This window comes from Phyllostomus hastatus, unplaced genomic scaffold (assembly GCF_019186645.2).
Source record: "Phyllostomus hastatus isolate PE091 unplaced genomic scaffold, TTU_PhHast_1.1 phas_contig_16, whole genome shotgun sequence".
Classification (NCBI taxonomy): domain Eukaryota; kingdom Metazoa; phylum Chordata; class Mammalia; order Chiroptera; family Phyllostomidae; genus Phyllostomus; species Phyllostomus hastatus.
Window position 1 is genome coordinate 13,857,681 of NW_025333643.1, and position 15,810 is coordinate 13,873,490.

Below are 15,810 nucleotides of genomic sequence, written 5' to 3' on the forward strand. Positions count from 1 at the left end.
GGACTTTCATACAGGGCTGGAGGGAAGGCCCTAAGTTAGAGAACAACCTTACATCACCCAGTCAAGCTGAAGGTGTACATGCCTTACTGCCCTGCATTCCACTTTTAGGGAGACACACTAGAGCAATTCTTGTACATGGGTGGAGACTTGTACATGGATGTCCAGGATGTTTATAACAGCAAAGGACTGAAATAACAGAAATATCTATTAATGAGGAAATAGAGTATAGGACATGCACTGACATTCCAACCAGTCAAAATCAACCCATCAATCCTGCTCCCTCTTTCACACATACCTGCCCACACCATTTCATGGCGCTGAGACACATAAAATGCACATCAGTCCAGCACTGCTAGTTCATGCCTCCTGCCTAACTCACATTTACATAGATGCATGTGCTTCCCTATAGTTTATTTTGATCCAGCCAGAATCACAAGCACACAGGGCCTCCTTACTTCCAGACCAGCTGTTCTTAATTTTTTTAATCATAAGACCCTTCTATACTTTTTTTAAATCCTCACCCAAGGATATGTTTTTCATTGATTTCAAGGAGAGAGAGAGAGAGAAACACTGCTGTGAGAGAGAAACATCAATCGGCTGCTTTTCATATGCACCCCAACCAGGGATGGAACCTGCAACCCAGGTATGTGGCCTGACTGAGAATCAAACCCACAGCCTTTTGGTGTACGGAACAATGCTCCAACCAACTGAGCCATCCAGTCAGGGCAAAACCCCTCTATACTTTTAAAAATCATTGAGGGTCCCAAAGAGCTTTTGCTTATGTGGGTTATATCAATATTTGCAGTATTAGAAAATAAAATTGAGCATTTTAAAAATCCTCCTACTTTTCCCCCAAAAGAGAACCTTTATTACTTCATGATAGCCTCTTAAGTTCTCATGCTTTCTTGCCAGATGCCTTTGGAGCAGGTGCTTTCTGGGCTGGAGCTTTTGGATCCTTCTGAACTATTGGAGGAGCTGCCTTCTGGCTTCTAGCTTTCTGGAACCTTCTGAACTAGAGCTTTCTTGCCTATAGATGCACCCTTAGCAGCAGCTGCCTTTCTGGAAGAAGCTTTCAGGAAAGCTGCCTTTTGAAGCTTCCTATCTTTACATTTGATTATTTGGTTCCTTGTTTTCTTTGCCTTCATAACTTTGTATCAGTCAAAATCTGTCATCTTGGCTTTCTTTTCTCTGGCTACAATCTTCTTGGCTCAACTCATGGCTGCCCATTTTGTACTGGTATCTTCTGCCAGGCTTGTCAGACATATTTCTGAAGGATACCATGTGGGAACTTGAGGATAAAGTCAGTGCACTGCATGCATTTGAAAGGTATAGCCTATCTTTTTACTTAAGTGCAAGGTCCATCAACCAAAGCCCTGTTCTGATGGACAATCTACAATCATGACCAACTTCCCCGCATGAGGCCCAAACGAGACACAGGCCATAAAGCCAATCTCCGTGAAGCACCTGAACACCATGTTGGTAGCACTGGACAAGAAGGAAGAAGGCCCAGCTAACCATGCACACGAAAAATATTCCTTCTTTTAAAAATAACAATATATTACTTATTAATCTGTATAATATTTTAATAAAAATTAACTATATTTTCCAAAACAAAATACATAGTGAGAAGAGAAGCACTCTTTTATACTTTTACAACTTTCTGAATTTCTGGCTGCAGAGAAGACAGTTAGATTCATATATCTGCATCTGCAATTAACCCGTGATTGTTATTTCGGCTGACACATTGATGAAAAATTTGTTTTGTAATTACATAGTTAGTTTATAGATCTTGGGAACTCCTGGGGTCCTTGATCACACTTTGAGAATCACTGTTTCAAAACATCCAGCCCTCTGCCAAAAGTGGTCTTTCACATGGACACAGTCATGTCATTTCCCACATCCTTCAAATTGTCAATGGCTGCCTTTGGCTCATAGAGCTATTCAAACTTTGCTCACAAATCTCTTCCCATTTGGCCAATCCAGTTCCTGTCCAAATTCCATTACTGCCCTGTTTTGTACACTGAGTACTCTGCCCACCACTGGGTATTCGCAGATACCTGAACCTGTCCTTGTTCATATCTCTGAGCCTCAGCCTTGCTCCTGCCAGAAGGACTCCTATGCATCTTTTACAATTCAACCCAAAGGTCACCTCCTCTAGGAAGCCTTCTTTGGTTCACCCTTCCCTTACAGTTTCTTCTTTTTATGTTTTAGATGTTTATGTTTTGAGTAGATAATTCAAGTGCGTGGGGTTAAATTCCAAAAAAGGTACACTGTACACCGTACAATAGGCCTCTCTCCTGTCCCGGCCATCGCTTCCTCCCTAAGGAGGCACCACTTCAATCAGTTCCTTTTACATTCTTCTGCAGCTGCTCTGGACAAAAATAAGCAAGTTATTTCTTTTACCCAGATGGCATCATACTATATGCACTGCTCTACACTTGCTCAGTGCTATACTTTGAAGAACTTTCCACGATATCAAATAAAACTTGATCTTGTTTTTTCAATAGTTGCAAATTACATTTTTAAAATGTATACAATGTATTTATCTAGTCCCCTATTTGGATGGCTATGTTTGTGGTTTCCAATCTTTTGGTACAGCAAATATTCTTGTACTTAAACCAATCTATATGCATAAAAGGCTGCAACATCCTGGAATGGAACTTCTGGGCCCAATGGAAGCTATATTTGTAATTTTGCTAAACATTGCCAAATTGCCCTCCATAAAGGCCATTTCAATTTTTTCCCCTACTGACCATGCACAAAAGGTCCTGTCACCCTCACCAAACAGTGCTATCCAACTTTTCAATCTCTGCCAATGTGATAAGTGAAAAATAATATCTTGGTGAATTTTAAGTCAGTATTTTTCTAATAATATCAAATATCTAGAGGTACATGTGGCTGTTTGGATTTAAATGTCCTCTGCAGGAGACAGCACAGATATAAAATATTACCATCACTATAAAAAGTTCTATTGGGCCCTGGCTGGTGTAGCTTAGTGGATTGAGCTCGGGCCTGCGAACCAAAGGGTCACTGGTTCGATTCCCAGTCAGGGCACATGCCTGGGTTGTGGGCCAGGTTCCCATAGGGGGTGCTCAAAAGGCAACCACACATTTATCTCCCTCCCTTTTGCCTTCCCTACACCTCTCTCTAAAAAAATAAATAAAATCTTAAAAAAAGAAAGTTCTATTGGATGGCACTACTGGAGACCTGCACTATCCAGGGGCTATTACGAGCCACGTGTGGGTACTGAGCACATGAAATGTGGCCTGCGGACTCAGAGATGCTCTAAGTCTAACACACACTGGATTTTGAAGACCTACTATGAAAAAAAAGGTGAAACATCTCCTTAACAATTTTTATATTGATTACATGTTGAAATGCTAACATTTGGATATATTGGGCTAAATAAATCATTAAAATTAACCTCACCTATTTCTTTTTACCTCTTTTAATGAAACTATTGGGATTGTTAAAATTATATCTGTGGCATGCATTCCATTTCTTTGGGACGACACTGCTTCAGAGGGCACAGCATTCTGTTGTTGAGACCTGGATTTTAGCATTTTCCTTTTTACATAGAAATAAGTGTAGCTACTATTGTTATAAAGAAAAATAGATTCACTAGACTCTCTTTTTCCTCTTGGAAAGGCAGACAAGGTGGGCAACAGAAGGAGAAAGGGTGGTGACGATCCTGACTATGAGATATCAGCCCTGAAACAAACCAGTACACTTCCTACCTGGGTGGCCACAGGCAGGAACCAGGGAAATTGCTGACCCTGAGCAGGGACTGATTTCCTGGCTGCTGTTAAAACAATGCACCAGAGGTTGCCTTCAAAACTAAGAATAGAAGAATAGTTCCAAATAAGATTTCCAGGACTGTACAGGAACAAATTCCTCCCCTGCTCCAACTGTAAGCCGCCTTCCACCCTTGGCTTGACAAATAAATGTCCCTGTCTCAGCCCCAACCATCCTGCATTCTTAGTGGTCTGTACACACAGCTCTGGGTGAGGACTAAGGGACAAAGTGGAAAGGGAAGACCTAGAGGAAGAGATGACACAGGCTCTGCCCTAATGGACCCACACCACAGTGGTTCTACAGTTGAGACTGGGCATGTATGTCTCTGTCATCCATGGCTTTGGCTATGAAGATGAAGAAAACTAGCTTTGCCATGTGATTCATAGAACTGATAGGTCAGAATGGACACTGTTTTTAAGCAGCTATTGAGGGAATGAAACCTAATTGTATCTGAGCATAAGTCATCTGCTTTGAGGATAGTATTATTATCATTATTAGCCACAGCAGCAGCAGCTGTAGGCCACTGGGCAAGTGAGCTAACCTCTGTGGGTCTCTATTTCATCATCTATGTAATGAAGGGGTTGGATTATATGAGTTTTCCTATCTCATCCACTGACATATAAATACAGAAAAACATCCCTTTCACTGGATGAAGTTTTTAAGGGAGGGAAGGAAAGAGGAGAAGGCAATGGAATAAATAGTTAGAGCAGAGTTTTTCACCTGGTACCATAGGCCTGCACAGAAGAGAACCTTCAAAAATGCATGTGAGCTCAAGAAAGCAAAGGTCTAGTGATTTAGAGAAACTATGACAGGCCAGGTACCATGCTCAATTCTTAGTACATGGTAGTAACGTGAAGAGTTAGCGCCCAAGGCAGCATATGAGGTGTACATAGGAATAAACACATGATAGATTTGAACCTGAGCCTCTTTGGTGCAATACCTGCCTCTTTCCCAAAGCTGTGCCTTCACCAATCCTCCCCTTCCTCACATCAGATGATTATAAGCTTTTAACAGGCCAAGACAGTATTGCACTCTTATGACATGGAATGATTGTACCTGCTCAACAGGGAGGTGGGGGGGGTGGCAGGATAAAATGAGGCAACCTATGTGAAATACTCATCGCTAGTCAACACTCTAGATACTCATTCATCACATATTCATTTAGACCTAATATATGCTATGCCTTGGATTAGATATTATCACCCTCATCATTTATTTTTACTATATGTATCCTCCCCTAATATGGCAGAATGCTCCACATAGTAGGCACTCAGTAAATGTAGGTTGAGGGAATAAATAGGAATGATCTCTCTGGTAGATTAATCTATTATTCAGCAAACTCTTATGCCTTCTCCTGACCTCCATGGCTTGTGAGTTAATCTGGCCAATGGAATATGGGTAGAAGGGACAGTGTACCAATCCTGAACCTAGACCTAAGAGGAACTGTGTGATTCTGATTGTTCTTCTAGGACCTTCTGAGCTAGCTCTCCAGGAAAAAATAAACACATGGGTAACTCATAGATCCACATGGGACAGACTATCCTGGACAGCCTGCACACCTATGAGCATAAGCATAAATGCTTGTTATTGTTTGCCACTGAGTCTGGGATGGTTGTTACTGAGTAAAAGCTGGCTGAGATCATCTCCTTCATCCACATGCAGAGATTTAGGGCAGAGCATGTCTTTGGCTTCTCTTACCTCTCACTGACGTGGGATTTCAGCAATTGGGTCATTTCATGGCTCTCTCGATTCCATATACTCTGGGCTGGTAATGTTCCATTCAAAGAAGACAGCAGGAGCTACAAAAACCTACACTTTGGCAATCTTGGCACCTGGCATAGAGTCAAGCACAAAGCTGGTTCTCAGGCAGTGTTGATGAGTGAAGGACACATTGACTGTTCACTCTGGTGGGATAAGCATTGCCTAAATCACCAGCAGGCATCAACCTGGGCCTTAGATGTTCACAGCCACCGGTTCTGCAGTCCCCAAAGTGTAGGAAGTGGGCGTGCTGGTGACACAGTATCATTTCAGACCATGTGAGATAGACCTAGATGTGTTTATTATGTGTTTTAGGAAACACATTGGAGTGTTTAGTGACTTCAGGACCATTACTACTTTGGATGAGCCCAAGTTAAAAAAAAGTAGAGAATTTAAAGAAAAACAATAAGTAGAAAATAACAGTACAAGTGACACGTGAATATGGGAAACATGACTGAAGTTTAGGAAACACTAGTCCATTGCAGGGCTTCTTTTCCTACAAATTACAATCATAATTATAGCTAGCATTTCTGAGCACTGACAAGATGTACTGTTTTAAGGGTTTCATAGACATTTTTATAAACTGAGGCAGATACTATCATCATTTCCATTTTGCAGATAATGTAACTGAAGCCCAGAGAGGTAAGGAACTTGCCCCAGCTCAAATGGTAGTGAGGATTAGAACCCAGACTGTCAATCTCCAGGATCCAGGTTCTCAACAGCCATGTTTGCAGTGGAGAACCTAGTACCCAGGGAAGTTCAGCATTTCCTAAGGTTAACCACAAAACCTAGAACTTGAACCCCAAACTCCAGACTCCCAACCCAGTGCTCATAAAAAGCACTTTGACGGGAGCACCTAGAGTTTATGGCAGGGGCTGGATGGAGTCTGCAAGAAACAAGGGCAGCTGAGGGGGTGGTAAACTCCATAAGTAAGGCATGGAAGGGAAAAGATGGGGAGATAAACCAAGCTGCCAAACAGAGACAGGTGCTCAAGGGATGAGAGGCTAGAATATGGATCGGCTTATTCAGAAAAAGAGGACTGACAGAGCAAAGGATGGCACACAGGGGCTGCTTCTTGAGCTCTTCCCAAAGACCCACCCTCCCTGATCAGCACTGGGAACTGGTTTCGCTAAGTGACATACACATAGTCTATATTTAGGTCCTAGAGTCACCCATTGTTTCTGTCCCGGTGGACACTTGGGGTCACCACCCTGACCTAGCCCTCTCCGAGTCATATCTCTGAGTGTTCCATCAAGACAGGACTTTTTAGGATCTGAATCAACTTCCCCTCCCATGGCTCCCACTGAGAGTCTGGAGTTTTGGGCAAGCTGTAAAAACATGGCTGGAATTGGCGCTTTAAAATGAAGTACTGACCTTTTGTGGAATACACTGCTTCCTTCCCTCCACAAAGTCAAGCCAGGGCCATCTTTATCACAGGATAGATGTTTCATGGCCCAATTGTTGCTAAGTGCTTACACACTAAGGACTCATTTTTCTGGTAGCTACCAGCATGTGTTATGGTCAATAAGACCTGGGACATGGATCACGTGTGCTGAGTGCCAACTCTGTACTAGGAGCTGTCAGGAGTCATTTAATTTATTCCTCATGACAATTTTATAAGACAGACACTATTTATTATAAGAGGAGAGGTTTGGTAACATGCAGAAGATTGCATGGCTAGTAAGAGGCGAAGCTGGGACTCAAACCTGCATCTCCATGGTTCTAAAACCCATGCTCTTAACCACTGCACTCTACCATTTCCCACAAACACAGAACCACCCAGCCAAACCTCAGAGGATGAAGTCATGAGATCCGTAAAGGGTGCCTCACCTCCCTTTCTCACCCTCCACATCCAGTTACCAATGACTCCTCCCACATCCAGCCCAGGCCCTCCAGATCCTTCCTATGGAGACTCTCAGAGCCAATAAATAAAAATTCATTTAATAATATTTTCAAGAGAAGAATAAAGGTCAGTAGCTAGCCAGACAATTACATTTTGAGTTCCAGTTTACATCCTTGAGAAATGTGTACTAAAGAGTACTCATTAAATCATCTGACTTTGAAATGGGGAAGGTATGAGAACTGTGTTTAACTTTTTGGGCAAAGATATTTGCATGTCTAAGATTTACATCAGAGCTAAATGAGTTTAGAGACATCTCCATTTGACAGGTGGGGAAACTGAGTCTGGAGAAGGCAGTGATTTGCCATAGATGCCTCTTATGTAGGTGGTGATCAGACTATGGCAAGCATCCACCAAAACAGGCTGATCTGCCAAAGGACTAGAAAGCAAAGTGTCACTGAAGATGCTGCATGCAACAGGTGTGGGAAGGGCCCCATCATTCAAAACATCATGTGTCACCTCATAGCGAAGAATGTCACTTCTGGATCCATTCTGCCTGAATTTGAAGTCTGATCTCCTACTAACCAGCTAGGTAACAAGCAAATTAAATTAATTACTTCCCTACGCCTCAGTTTTGCCATCTGTAAAATGGTGATAATACTAATACTCAACCCCTACGGTGCTGTAAGAATTTTATGACCTAATGTGAATAAAGTGCTTAGTAATGTGGAAAGTAACTAATAAATGTTAGTGTTTATTGTACTATTCTCCATTAATGTTGCATTAACTATCACTGGAATGCAGTAAATCATTTCAGATGTTGTCAATTTCCCTACCTCAAAGGCTCAAGTTATTCTTTATCAGGTGAGCAAACAGTCAGGTGAGCAAGATGGGAAAAAAGATAATGAAACCACCTACATCACATGAAAAGTTTAAAAATTTATGTCTACAATGGTCATGTACATAAGAGCTGGAATTAGCATTACAAAAATCAGTCTCAGAAACATAATTCTGCTGAGAGGAACAGAAAAGCAATGGGCATTTCCTTTAGAAAATACTTTTGGCTTATCCAAAGCTTTAACAACTACCCACAAATGAAAGGGACAGAGAGAGTACACTTCTGGGCTACTAATTAGCTCATAGAAACAGAACATTTTCAGCCTCTCCTTCTGAAAGAACCCAAGCCAGGAGGCACCTACACTCATAATGACAACACCAGCAAGTCTGTCTCTCCCCTGATATTATCTGACCTCATCTTCCTAATGATGATACATTAGAAACACCTTGATTACTGTAAGGAAGGCTACAAAAAAGTTGCTCCAAGAGAATAAATTTCCAAAACTGAGTTCCACCATCTTACAATCCAAAAAAGAGAAGATCTTGCAATTCTATTTTATGATCAAAACAAAACAGAAGGCAGATGCATCCTTTTAACCCTCTCTTTTCCTTCCCATTAGCTGAAAACAGGTCTCTTATGAAAATTTATATACTAGCACCAAGGAGCAAAGAGCGAAAGACCCTCCCCCCCTTGCTCTCTTCCAATCACAGATGTGAAAGGACGCACTGACAGCTAGCCACTCCGTTTTACTCACCATCTACACCAAGCACAACCATTTGTGGTCTTAAAAACAACCACACAGCTCTTTTCTGATTCCTATTAAACTGAGGCAGAAGACTGCCTCCATCATCCCAGGTGCTTTAACAGCAGCTTCCTGCTCAGTTTCTTGGGAAAGAAAACAATAGCTGTGCCCTCTCAACACCTCAGCTGCTGGCACCACTCAGCCAGATTTGGGTGGGAGTTGGGAGCTGGTCTAGACCCAACTGCAGGGAGCTTACCTGAGCACGGACAAAGAAGCAACACCACACCATGGGGCACTCCGACCTCATCCACCCAGGAGTCCCCCGCCCCTAACAGTGGCGGAGCCCTGCCGACGGGATACTCTGAGCAGAGTAGAGCATGGTTTCCCTGAAGGAACTCCTCCCCCCCCCCCCACTTGGGCTGCATGACAGGAAGTGACAGGGCCATCAGTTACAAATGTCAGGAGCTGAGAACCACACCAGCCAAGAGCTCTGGCGGTTTCTTTGCCGGCTGCTGCCACCTTTTCAGAGCACCCTGCCTTTTGGTATTCAAAGGCACACCAGAAATTCGGTTTCTGTCTGACAGTCCCCAGCCTGTAAGAAATACACACTGCTCACTGGGTCCCCACTTAAAGCCATGCTGGGCATTTTGGCAGTTCTGAAGGGCATGATGCTAGGACAACCTGCCTCAAATCTGGAGCTTTGCAGACCAAACACTGGGGTGAAATGAAGAGAAGGAACGCTGGGAGGAGAGTTTGGGGTATTAAAAAAGGAATCAGTAGTTCACCTGAACTTCACTCAGGAGTCAGAGGCCCTGCCCGGATACAGAGCCCACACTGAGTCCCAACTTCATAGAACTCAGTAAATGAGAGTGGTGGTAAGCACCACACCCATCCGTTTCTTTCTTTTTTTTTTTTTCTTAGGGAAATCCTCTCTTCAGGGCCCCTTCAAAATAGCTGTGTCTGGAAACCTCACTTTCAGCTTTGGACATGGATAAGGAGAGGCCTTACTGCTCTTCTCAGAGTTACTGTGGAAAAAACTCACAGCTGACATTTCTCATTTTACCAACTGGGGATCTCACCAGACTGAACACCTTGGCCCGGTCCTCTGCCTTTTACAAAATCTAGGTTTCCTGGGTGAGAAAGATGGTCTCACAGTAAACTACAACATTTCAGATGAAAACTATGCTCTGTTCAACCCCTCCGCACAAACAAATCAACACCCTCACCCTGAATAGTGGTGGTTGGCTTCAAACCCAAGGAGACAAACCAAGTGTAGCTTTCAATTATCTATTTTTATTTTTCAGTTCCTTAATGGGGTAGTACTTGAATAGCAAAAATCTTTATTATTGCAACTTTAGACTGCAAAGATTTAGTCCAGGGTTTTCTGAGGCATTCTTATAAATGCACACATTTTTTTAAAAGAGGCTTTGCTGTCTTGGTCCTGAAGTGGGGAGTCCCGCAAAGAGGGTTCATTTGAACAAGATTCAATAATCCAAGACTCAATTTCAGAGCTTACAAGAAAGCAGCTCTCCCCACTCTCTCAGGCCAGTGGCCTGGCCCCTACCTAGCACAGCGCCTCTGAAGAGTGCCTTCTGTCCCGTCCACACACAGATGCACCAGGCTCTGGTAGTACAAAGATGAACTGCTGATGACCGAGGGTAAAATAAATGCTTCTAGGAATGGGCCAGAAGTGTTGAAGGAGACAAGAAATAACTGAGCCTGGCAAATCCATTTTTTATGGGACAAAGTCTGGGAAGGCTTCTCAGAGCAAGAGACACACATGGGCAGAATTCTGAGGCGTTCTAGGCGGAAGAACTGACAAGGACAACAGCAGCGTGGCACAGAACCACAGGGCGCTTTGGAAGAAAAGCAAATACTTTGAAAGCTCGGCTCTCAAGGCTTGTTTGTTTCAAGAAGCATGGGGGGGGGGTGGGCAGGCTCCCATCTGCTTGGAGAAAGAAGGAAGTGAAATCACTGTAAAAAGGTTCAGGCAAGCATCTGGGTCACCTCAAGACCCATGTGTAGGAGCTATCAGGCCTGGCACCCAAGAAACAGTAACGGGTACAACTCTATCAGCAGTGTCCCCAAAAGGTGGGTTTCAGGTCATTCTTGGGATCCCCTGTTTCCCAAAGCCTGATTCCCCAGGAAGCAAGGTGGCTGGTGGGGGAGGTATTCCTAAAAAGTCCTCTTGCTCTAGGCTCCTCCGTAAAAAGGGTCCTGATTTGTACAGGCCTGTAAGCAACCCCAGACTAGCCAGTGTTGATGGCACCTGAGCTAATGAAGAATGTCAATCCCCTGAGGAAAAATGGAGGTTCCCATAAGCCCAGCTACTCCTCTCCTGGAGGATTTTCAAACAAGGCACTTTGTGGAGTTGCAGCAGCCAAGGCCTAGATCACCCCAGTAAGGATCCCAACGATATCTGAGATAACCACAGCACACTAGCATTTATTTTTTGGAGGGGTGGGCAGTGGGGTGGCACATTCACATGAACTAATCCTAGAATGATTAAGCCTAACTTCTGCCTGCTGATTCAAAACAAGAATGGAGAACCGAAACCCGTGGGCTGCAGCACTTCGTGGAAGAGGTGAAACTTGAGTGAGCTCTGGGGCAGGTAGCAGCAGAGAGGGAGGGAGGAAGGAAGGGAGAACCAGCAGATGCCCCAGCAGGGGAACAGGGCAGCCTGCAAAAAGGAAGGAAAGAATAGGGCATGGCCATTTCCTCTGATGCTCCTGCTTTGACCAGAGGAAAGAACTCCAGTAACGAAATCGTCCCTGCAGAAGGCATCTAGGAGGAGCATTTCAATAATCAGAGGCTCCCACTCGGCAGGATGCAGGTACATCTGGGGCTTTAAAAAAAAGGAGCTTAAAAAGGGACCGTAATGTGAGTTTCCATGTGGCATCCAGGACACCACCAAGTAGTCAAACATGTTTTTCTATTGATTTCTAAATTTCAAATGTAACATAGTATCCTTCCAATACATTCAAACCACACAGAAGTATATAAAGTAAAAAGTATAAGAAGTATATAAACCAAAAAGACCCTCACTTTTTCCTCCAATCCCATTTGCCAAAGTGGAGTCTAATACTCATGCTACAACCAGATGTAGATAAGCGGTCACAAACCCAAAGGCTTTCAGGGCTGGGGGTAAGGCACCTAGAAGGAAAGGCTGTGTGGGCACGGGGCACCACCAGCAGTGCTTAACATAGGTCAGGGCAAGGACTGTTGGCCCAGGGTGACCAGACACTAAAGTTTTTCAAGAGAAGCTGGAAATTCCAGGTTTTATATAAAATCTCCCAATTTTTAGACATTGGCAACTAATTCCTCATTTTTAAAAAAAATACTGTACAGGCCACACAAAACACAGTTGCCAGCTAGATTTGACCTGAGGGCCACAAGTTTGCAACCTTTGGTGGAGATCCTTCTGGACAGTTCTTTCTAAATAAACATAGGTTACTGAGTATAATATTTGTTGGGTTTTTTTTTTCAAAAGTGGAATGATAACATTATTCTACCACTTTCTTTCTGTCACTTAACATCCAGGGCATCATGCCATATAGTACCCACTTTAGTTAGACCTGCACTGCTGAGCACCTCATGGTATACAAGTACCTTACTTAATTCATTAGCTCCTACCCTGGGAACACTCAGTGAACATGAAAGATGCACTTGAGATGTCACCTCTCAGTGGTTGCTCATTTCTCTTACCTCTGCCAACACTGAGAACATAACTCATGATGAAAGTGCACCTGTGAGCAGATATTAAAACATTCTAAAGCCACAATTACTGAAACCATAAACGGTGACTGCAGATCTTTGATGTTTTAATATGAGAACTTAGCATGAATTTTTTCATTTGATCTTTACAACTGTCCTGAGGTAGGTCATACCAGGCCCAACAGAGACTGGAGGTGGCAGGGTCATGAGGGGAGCCTGGGTGGGCTGACTTCAGCGCTCCCGCTACATGCATACAGCCCCTGGGATCGACAGCCAGGAACCTGCCCAAGGATATTCCACAACTTGATCTCACAGCAAATTAGGACCACAAACCACTGGTGGAGAGAAGGATCACTAACTAGTGGGACTATTCATTTCATGAGAAAAACAAGTGCCTCATTTTAAGGTCCTTTCTCACACTCATCCAAAATAAATTCTACATGGATTAAAGTGAAATATTAAAAATAAAAATATAAAACTATGATATGAAATTCTGGGGGCCCAGATTCTCAGGGTATAATATTTTTCTTTAAGTGTGTAAAGTTGAATCATCATATATTTATATACAAGAAGCCTCTTGTAAGGCACCTATGATGTGAAAACTGGCCCTGTTCTCCCACATCTGGTTCAATAACCGTGCTGGCGACAGCCTCTTATTGGACTCTCACAGGTTTGGAGCCAAAATGGGGCACAGCTAAGACACCACCAGCTACTCCTCAAATCGCTGGAACTCAAAGGGATGTATTTCCTGTGTCGTTATTCTGCACCTAAGGACATTGTCTGTTGAGAAACTTCTAGCAATTTTCTCACCACAAATATTATAAGAAACATACTCATCAGAGTTGTGATACGTTCATTTACACAAAACAAAACAGTTGGATTTCAGTAGAATTACTTATTAATTAAAACTTTGTGACTAGACCTGGCCAAGTAGCTCAGTTGGTTAGAGTGTTATCCTGCTACACCAGGGTTGTGTGTTCGATCCCCTATATATAGGGCACATATAAGAATCAACCAATGAATACATAAATAAGTGGGATAACAATTTGATGTTTCTCTCTCTCTCCCATTTTTTTCTCTCTCTCTAAAAAAAGTCAATTAAAAAAGAAGTTGGTGACCAAAGACTTGAATATAAGACCTAAAACCACAAAACTCCTAGAAGAAAACATAGGTGGCAAGCTCCTGATATAGGTCACAGGGATAATTTTTTAAATTTGAAAGCAAAAGCAACAAAAACAAAAATAAAGAAATGGGGCTACATCAAACTAAAAGCTCCTGCAGAGAAAAAAAATTCAATAAAATGAAAATACAACCTATTGAATGGGAGAAAATAATTTCAAATCACATATCTGATAAGGAGTTAATATCCAGAATATATAAAAACTCATGCAATTCAATAGCAAATAACCACAAACAGTCCAATTAAAAAATGGGCAGAAATTTTAAACAGACATATCACCAAAGGAGACATACAGATAGCCAACAGGTACATGAGAAAATGCTCAACATCATCAGTACTCAGAGAAATGCAAATGAAAATCACAATGAGATATAACCTCACACCTGTTAGAATGACTAAATATTATCAAACAGACAAGAAATAACTGTTGGCAGGGATGTAGAGAAAAGACAACCCTTGTGTACTATTGGTGGGAATGTAAATTGGAAAAGAGAATAATGGAAAACGGTATGAAGATTCCTTAAAAAATGAAAAAAACTACCATGTAATCCAGCAATTCCATTTCTGGGTATTTATTCAAAGAAAATGAAAACACTAATTCAAAAATATATATGTGCTTCCCAAGCTCATTGCAGCATTGTTTACAATAGCCAAGATATGGAAACAACCTAGGTGTCCATTTATGGATGAATGGATTAAAACTTGCATTTGTAACAACATGGATGGACCTGGAGGACATTATGTTAAGTGAAATAAGTCAGACAGTGAACAAGAAATATCATATGACCTCATTTATATGTAGAATCTAAAAAACAAAAAAAAACCCCTCATAGATACAGAGAACATAATGGTGATTTCAAGAGGTGGGGGTGGTATGGGGTGGAAGAAATGGGTGAACTGAGGTTTCTTTTTAGTTTAAATCAAGTGATTTAAAAAAAAAGTTGGTGACTAATGGTGATTCTTTCCATTTGAATTTTATTCTGGTTCTTTAGTATCTTTCCTACTTGTACCCAAGAAATCACATAGTTCACAAAAGCTCAGAGTTGTCTGGGAATTTCAGAGTCCTTCACCATATTCCATTTAGTGACTTATATTTAAAATATGTGGGTAATTCCACAGACTGAAGTGAACAATAGGTGGTAAAACAATCTCACTAAAATGGGATTGTAACAGTGACCATAGTAAAATAGTATATTGCATATTGATTTAAACAAGGTCTCAACTTCAGAAAAGCATTATTTCATAGGTCTCAGGTTTCTGAGGCTATTGTCAAATTTAGGTAAGACTAAGAAAAAACAAAAATGTATGCTGTGGTGGAGAAGGGAGGTATGTCAATACTCTTTGGTGTTACTAGGTTGGCAGGAAGAAATAATGCACAAGTCAGTGAAATAAAAAGAACTCAAAGTATTCAGAACCTGGGAGTTTTCTCATGGTCACATTTATTAAATGTTTTTATATCTACTCCTCAGTGCTAGAAGTGTGGTTAATCCAAGAACAACTTGAGCAACTACTCTGCCCCCGTCATCATGAACCATGGACAAATAGGAGGGGGTCCAGGCCAAGGTTGGCTGGAGGCAGGTGGTTTAACTCGAGGGACTGACCATTTGAAAATGCTGATGCTCTCTACTAGAGCCCTGCTTAATATCCTTGCTCAACAAGATTACAAAATGATGAGAAGAATGTAGGAGCAGACCTGGCTGACCAAGGTCAAGAATGAATAAATAAAAAAAGTCTTCATCTGTGGTTTCAACATGAGAACTAAAATAAATGAGGCTGAACAGGGAAGTCTCAACAGATTGCTAATCATGGCTAATCTGAGTGCTTATCTCAATGGTTTTGTTACAAGACATAGTTCGAGCACTGTATTTTTTTCTTTTTAAACATATCTGACATTTTATCATCAAATTCCTCACATTATTTTGGCAAATGATACATGGACATCT

At 42.0% G+C, this 15,810-nt stretch overlaps 1 protein-coding gene and 1 pseudogene across 7 annotated transcripts in view; both read right to left on the reverse strand.

The window, feature by feature from the left end:
• Positions 1 to 15,810, reverse strand: part of ARHGEF3 (Rho guanine nucleotide exchange factor 3) — a 321,899-nt gene that overhangs the window by 167,911 nt on the left and 138,178 nt on the right. For 2 of the 7 annotated variants that reach the window (XM_045832240.1, XM_045832238.1), the window contains exon 1: positions 9,230 to 9,360. The exons of the other annotated variants lie outside the window; for them this stretch is intronic. In XM_045832240.1, coding sequence (XP_045688196.1) covers positions 9,230 to 9,280 — 51 coding nt within the window. In that variant the 5' untranslated portion in view covers positions 9,281 to 9,360. Of the gene's footprint in view, positions 1 to 9,229; positions 9,361 to 15,810 lie in introns of those variants that run through there. 7 annotated transcript variants of the gene reach the window in all.
• Positions 896 to 1,475, reverse strand: LOC123814433 (annotated as a pseudogene).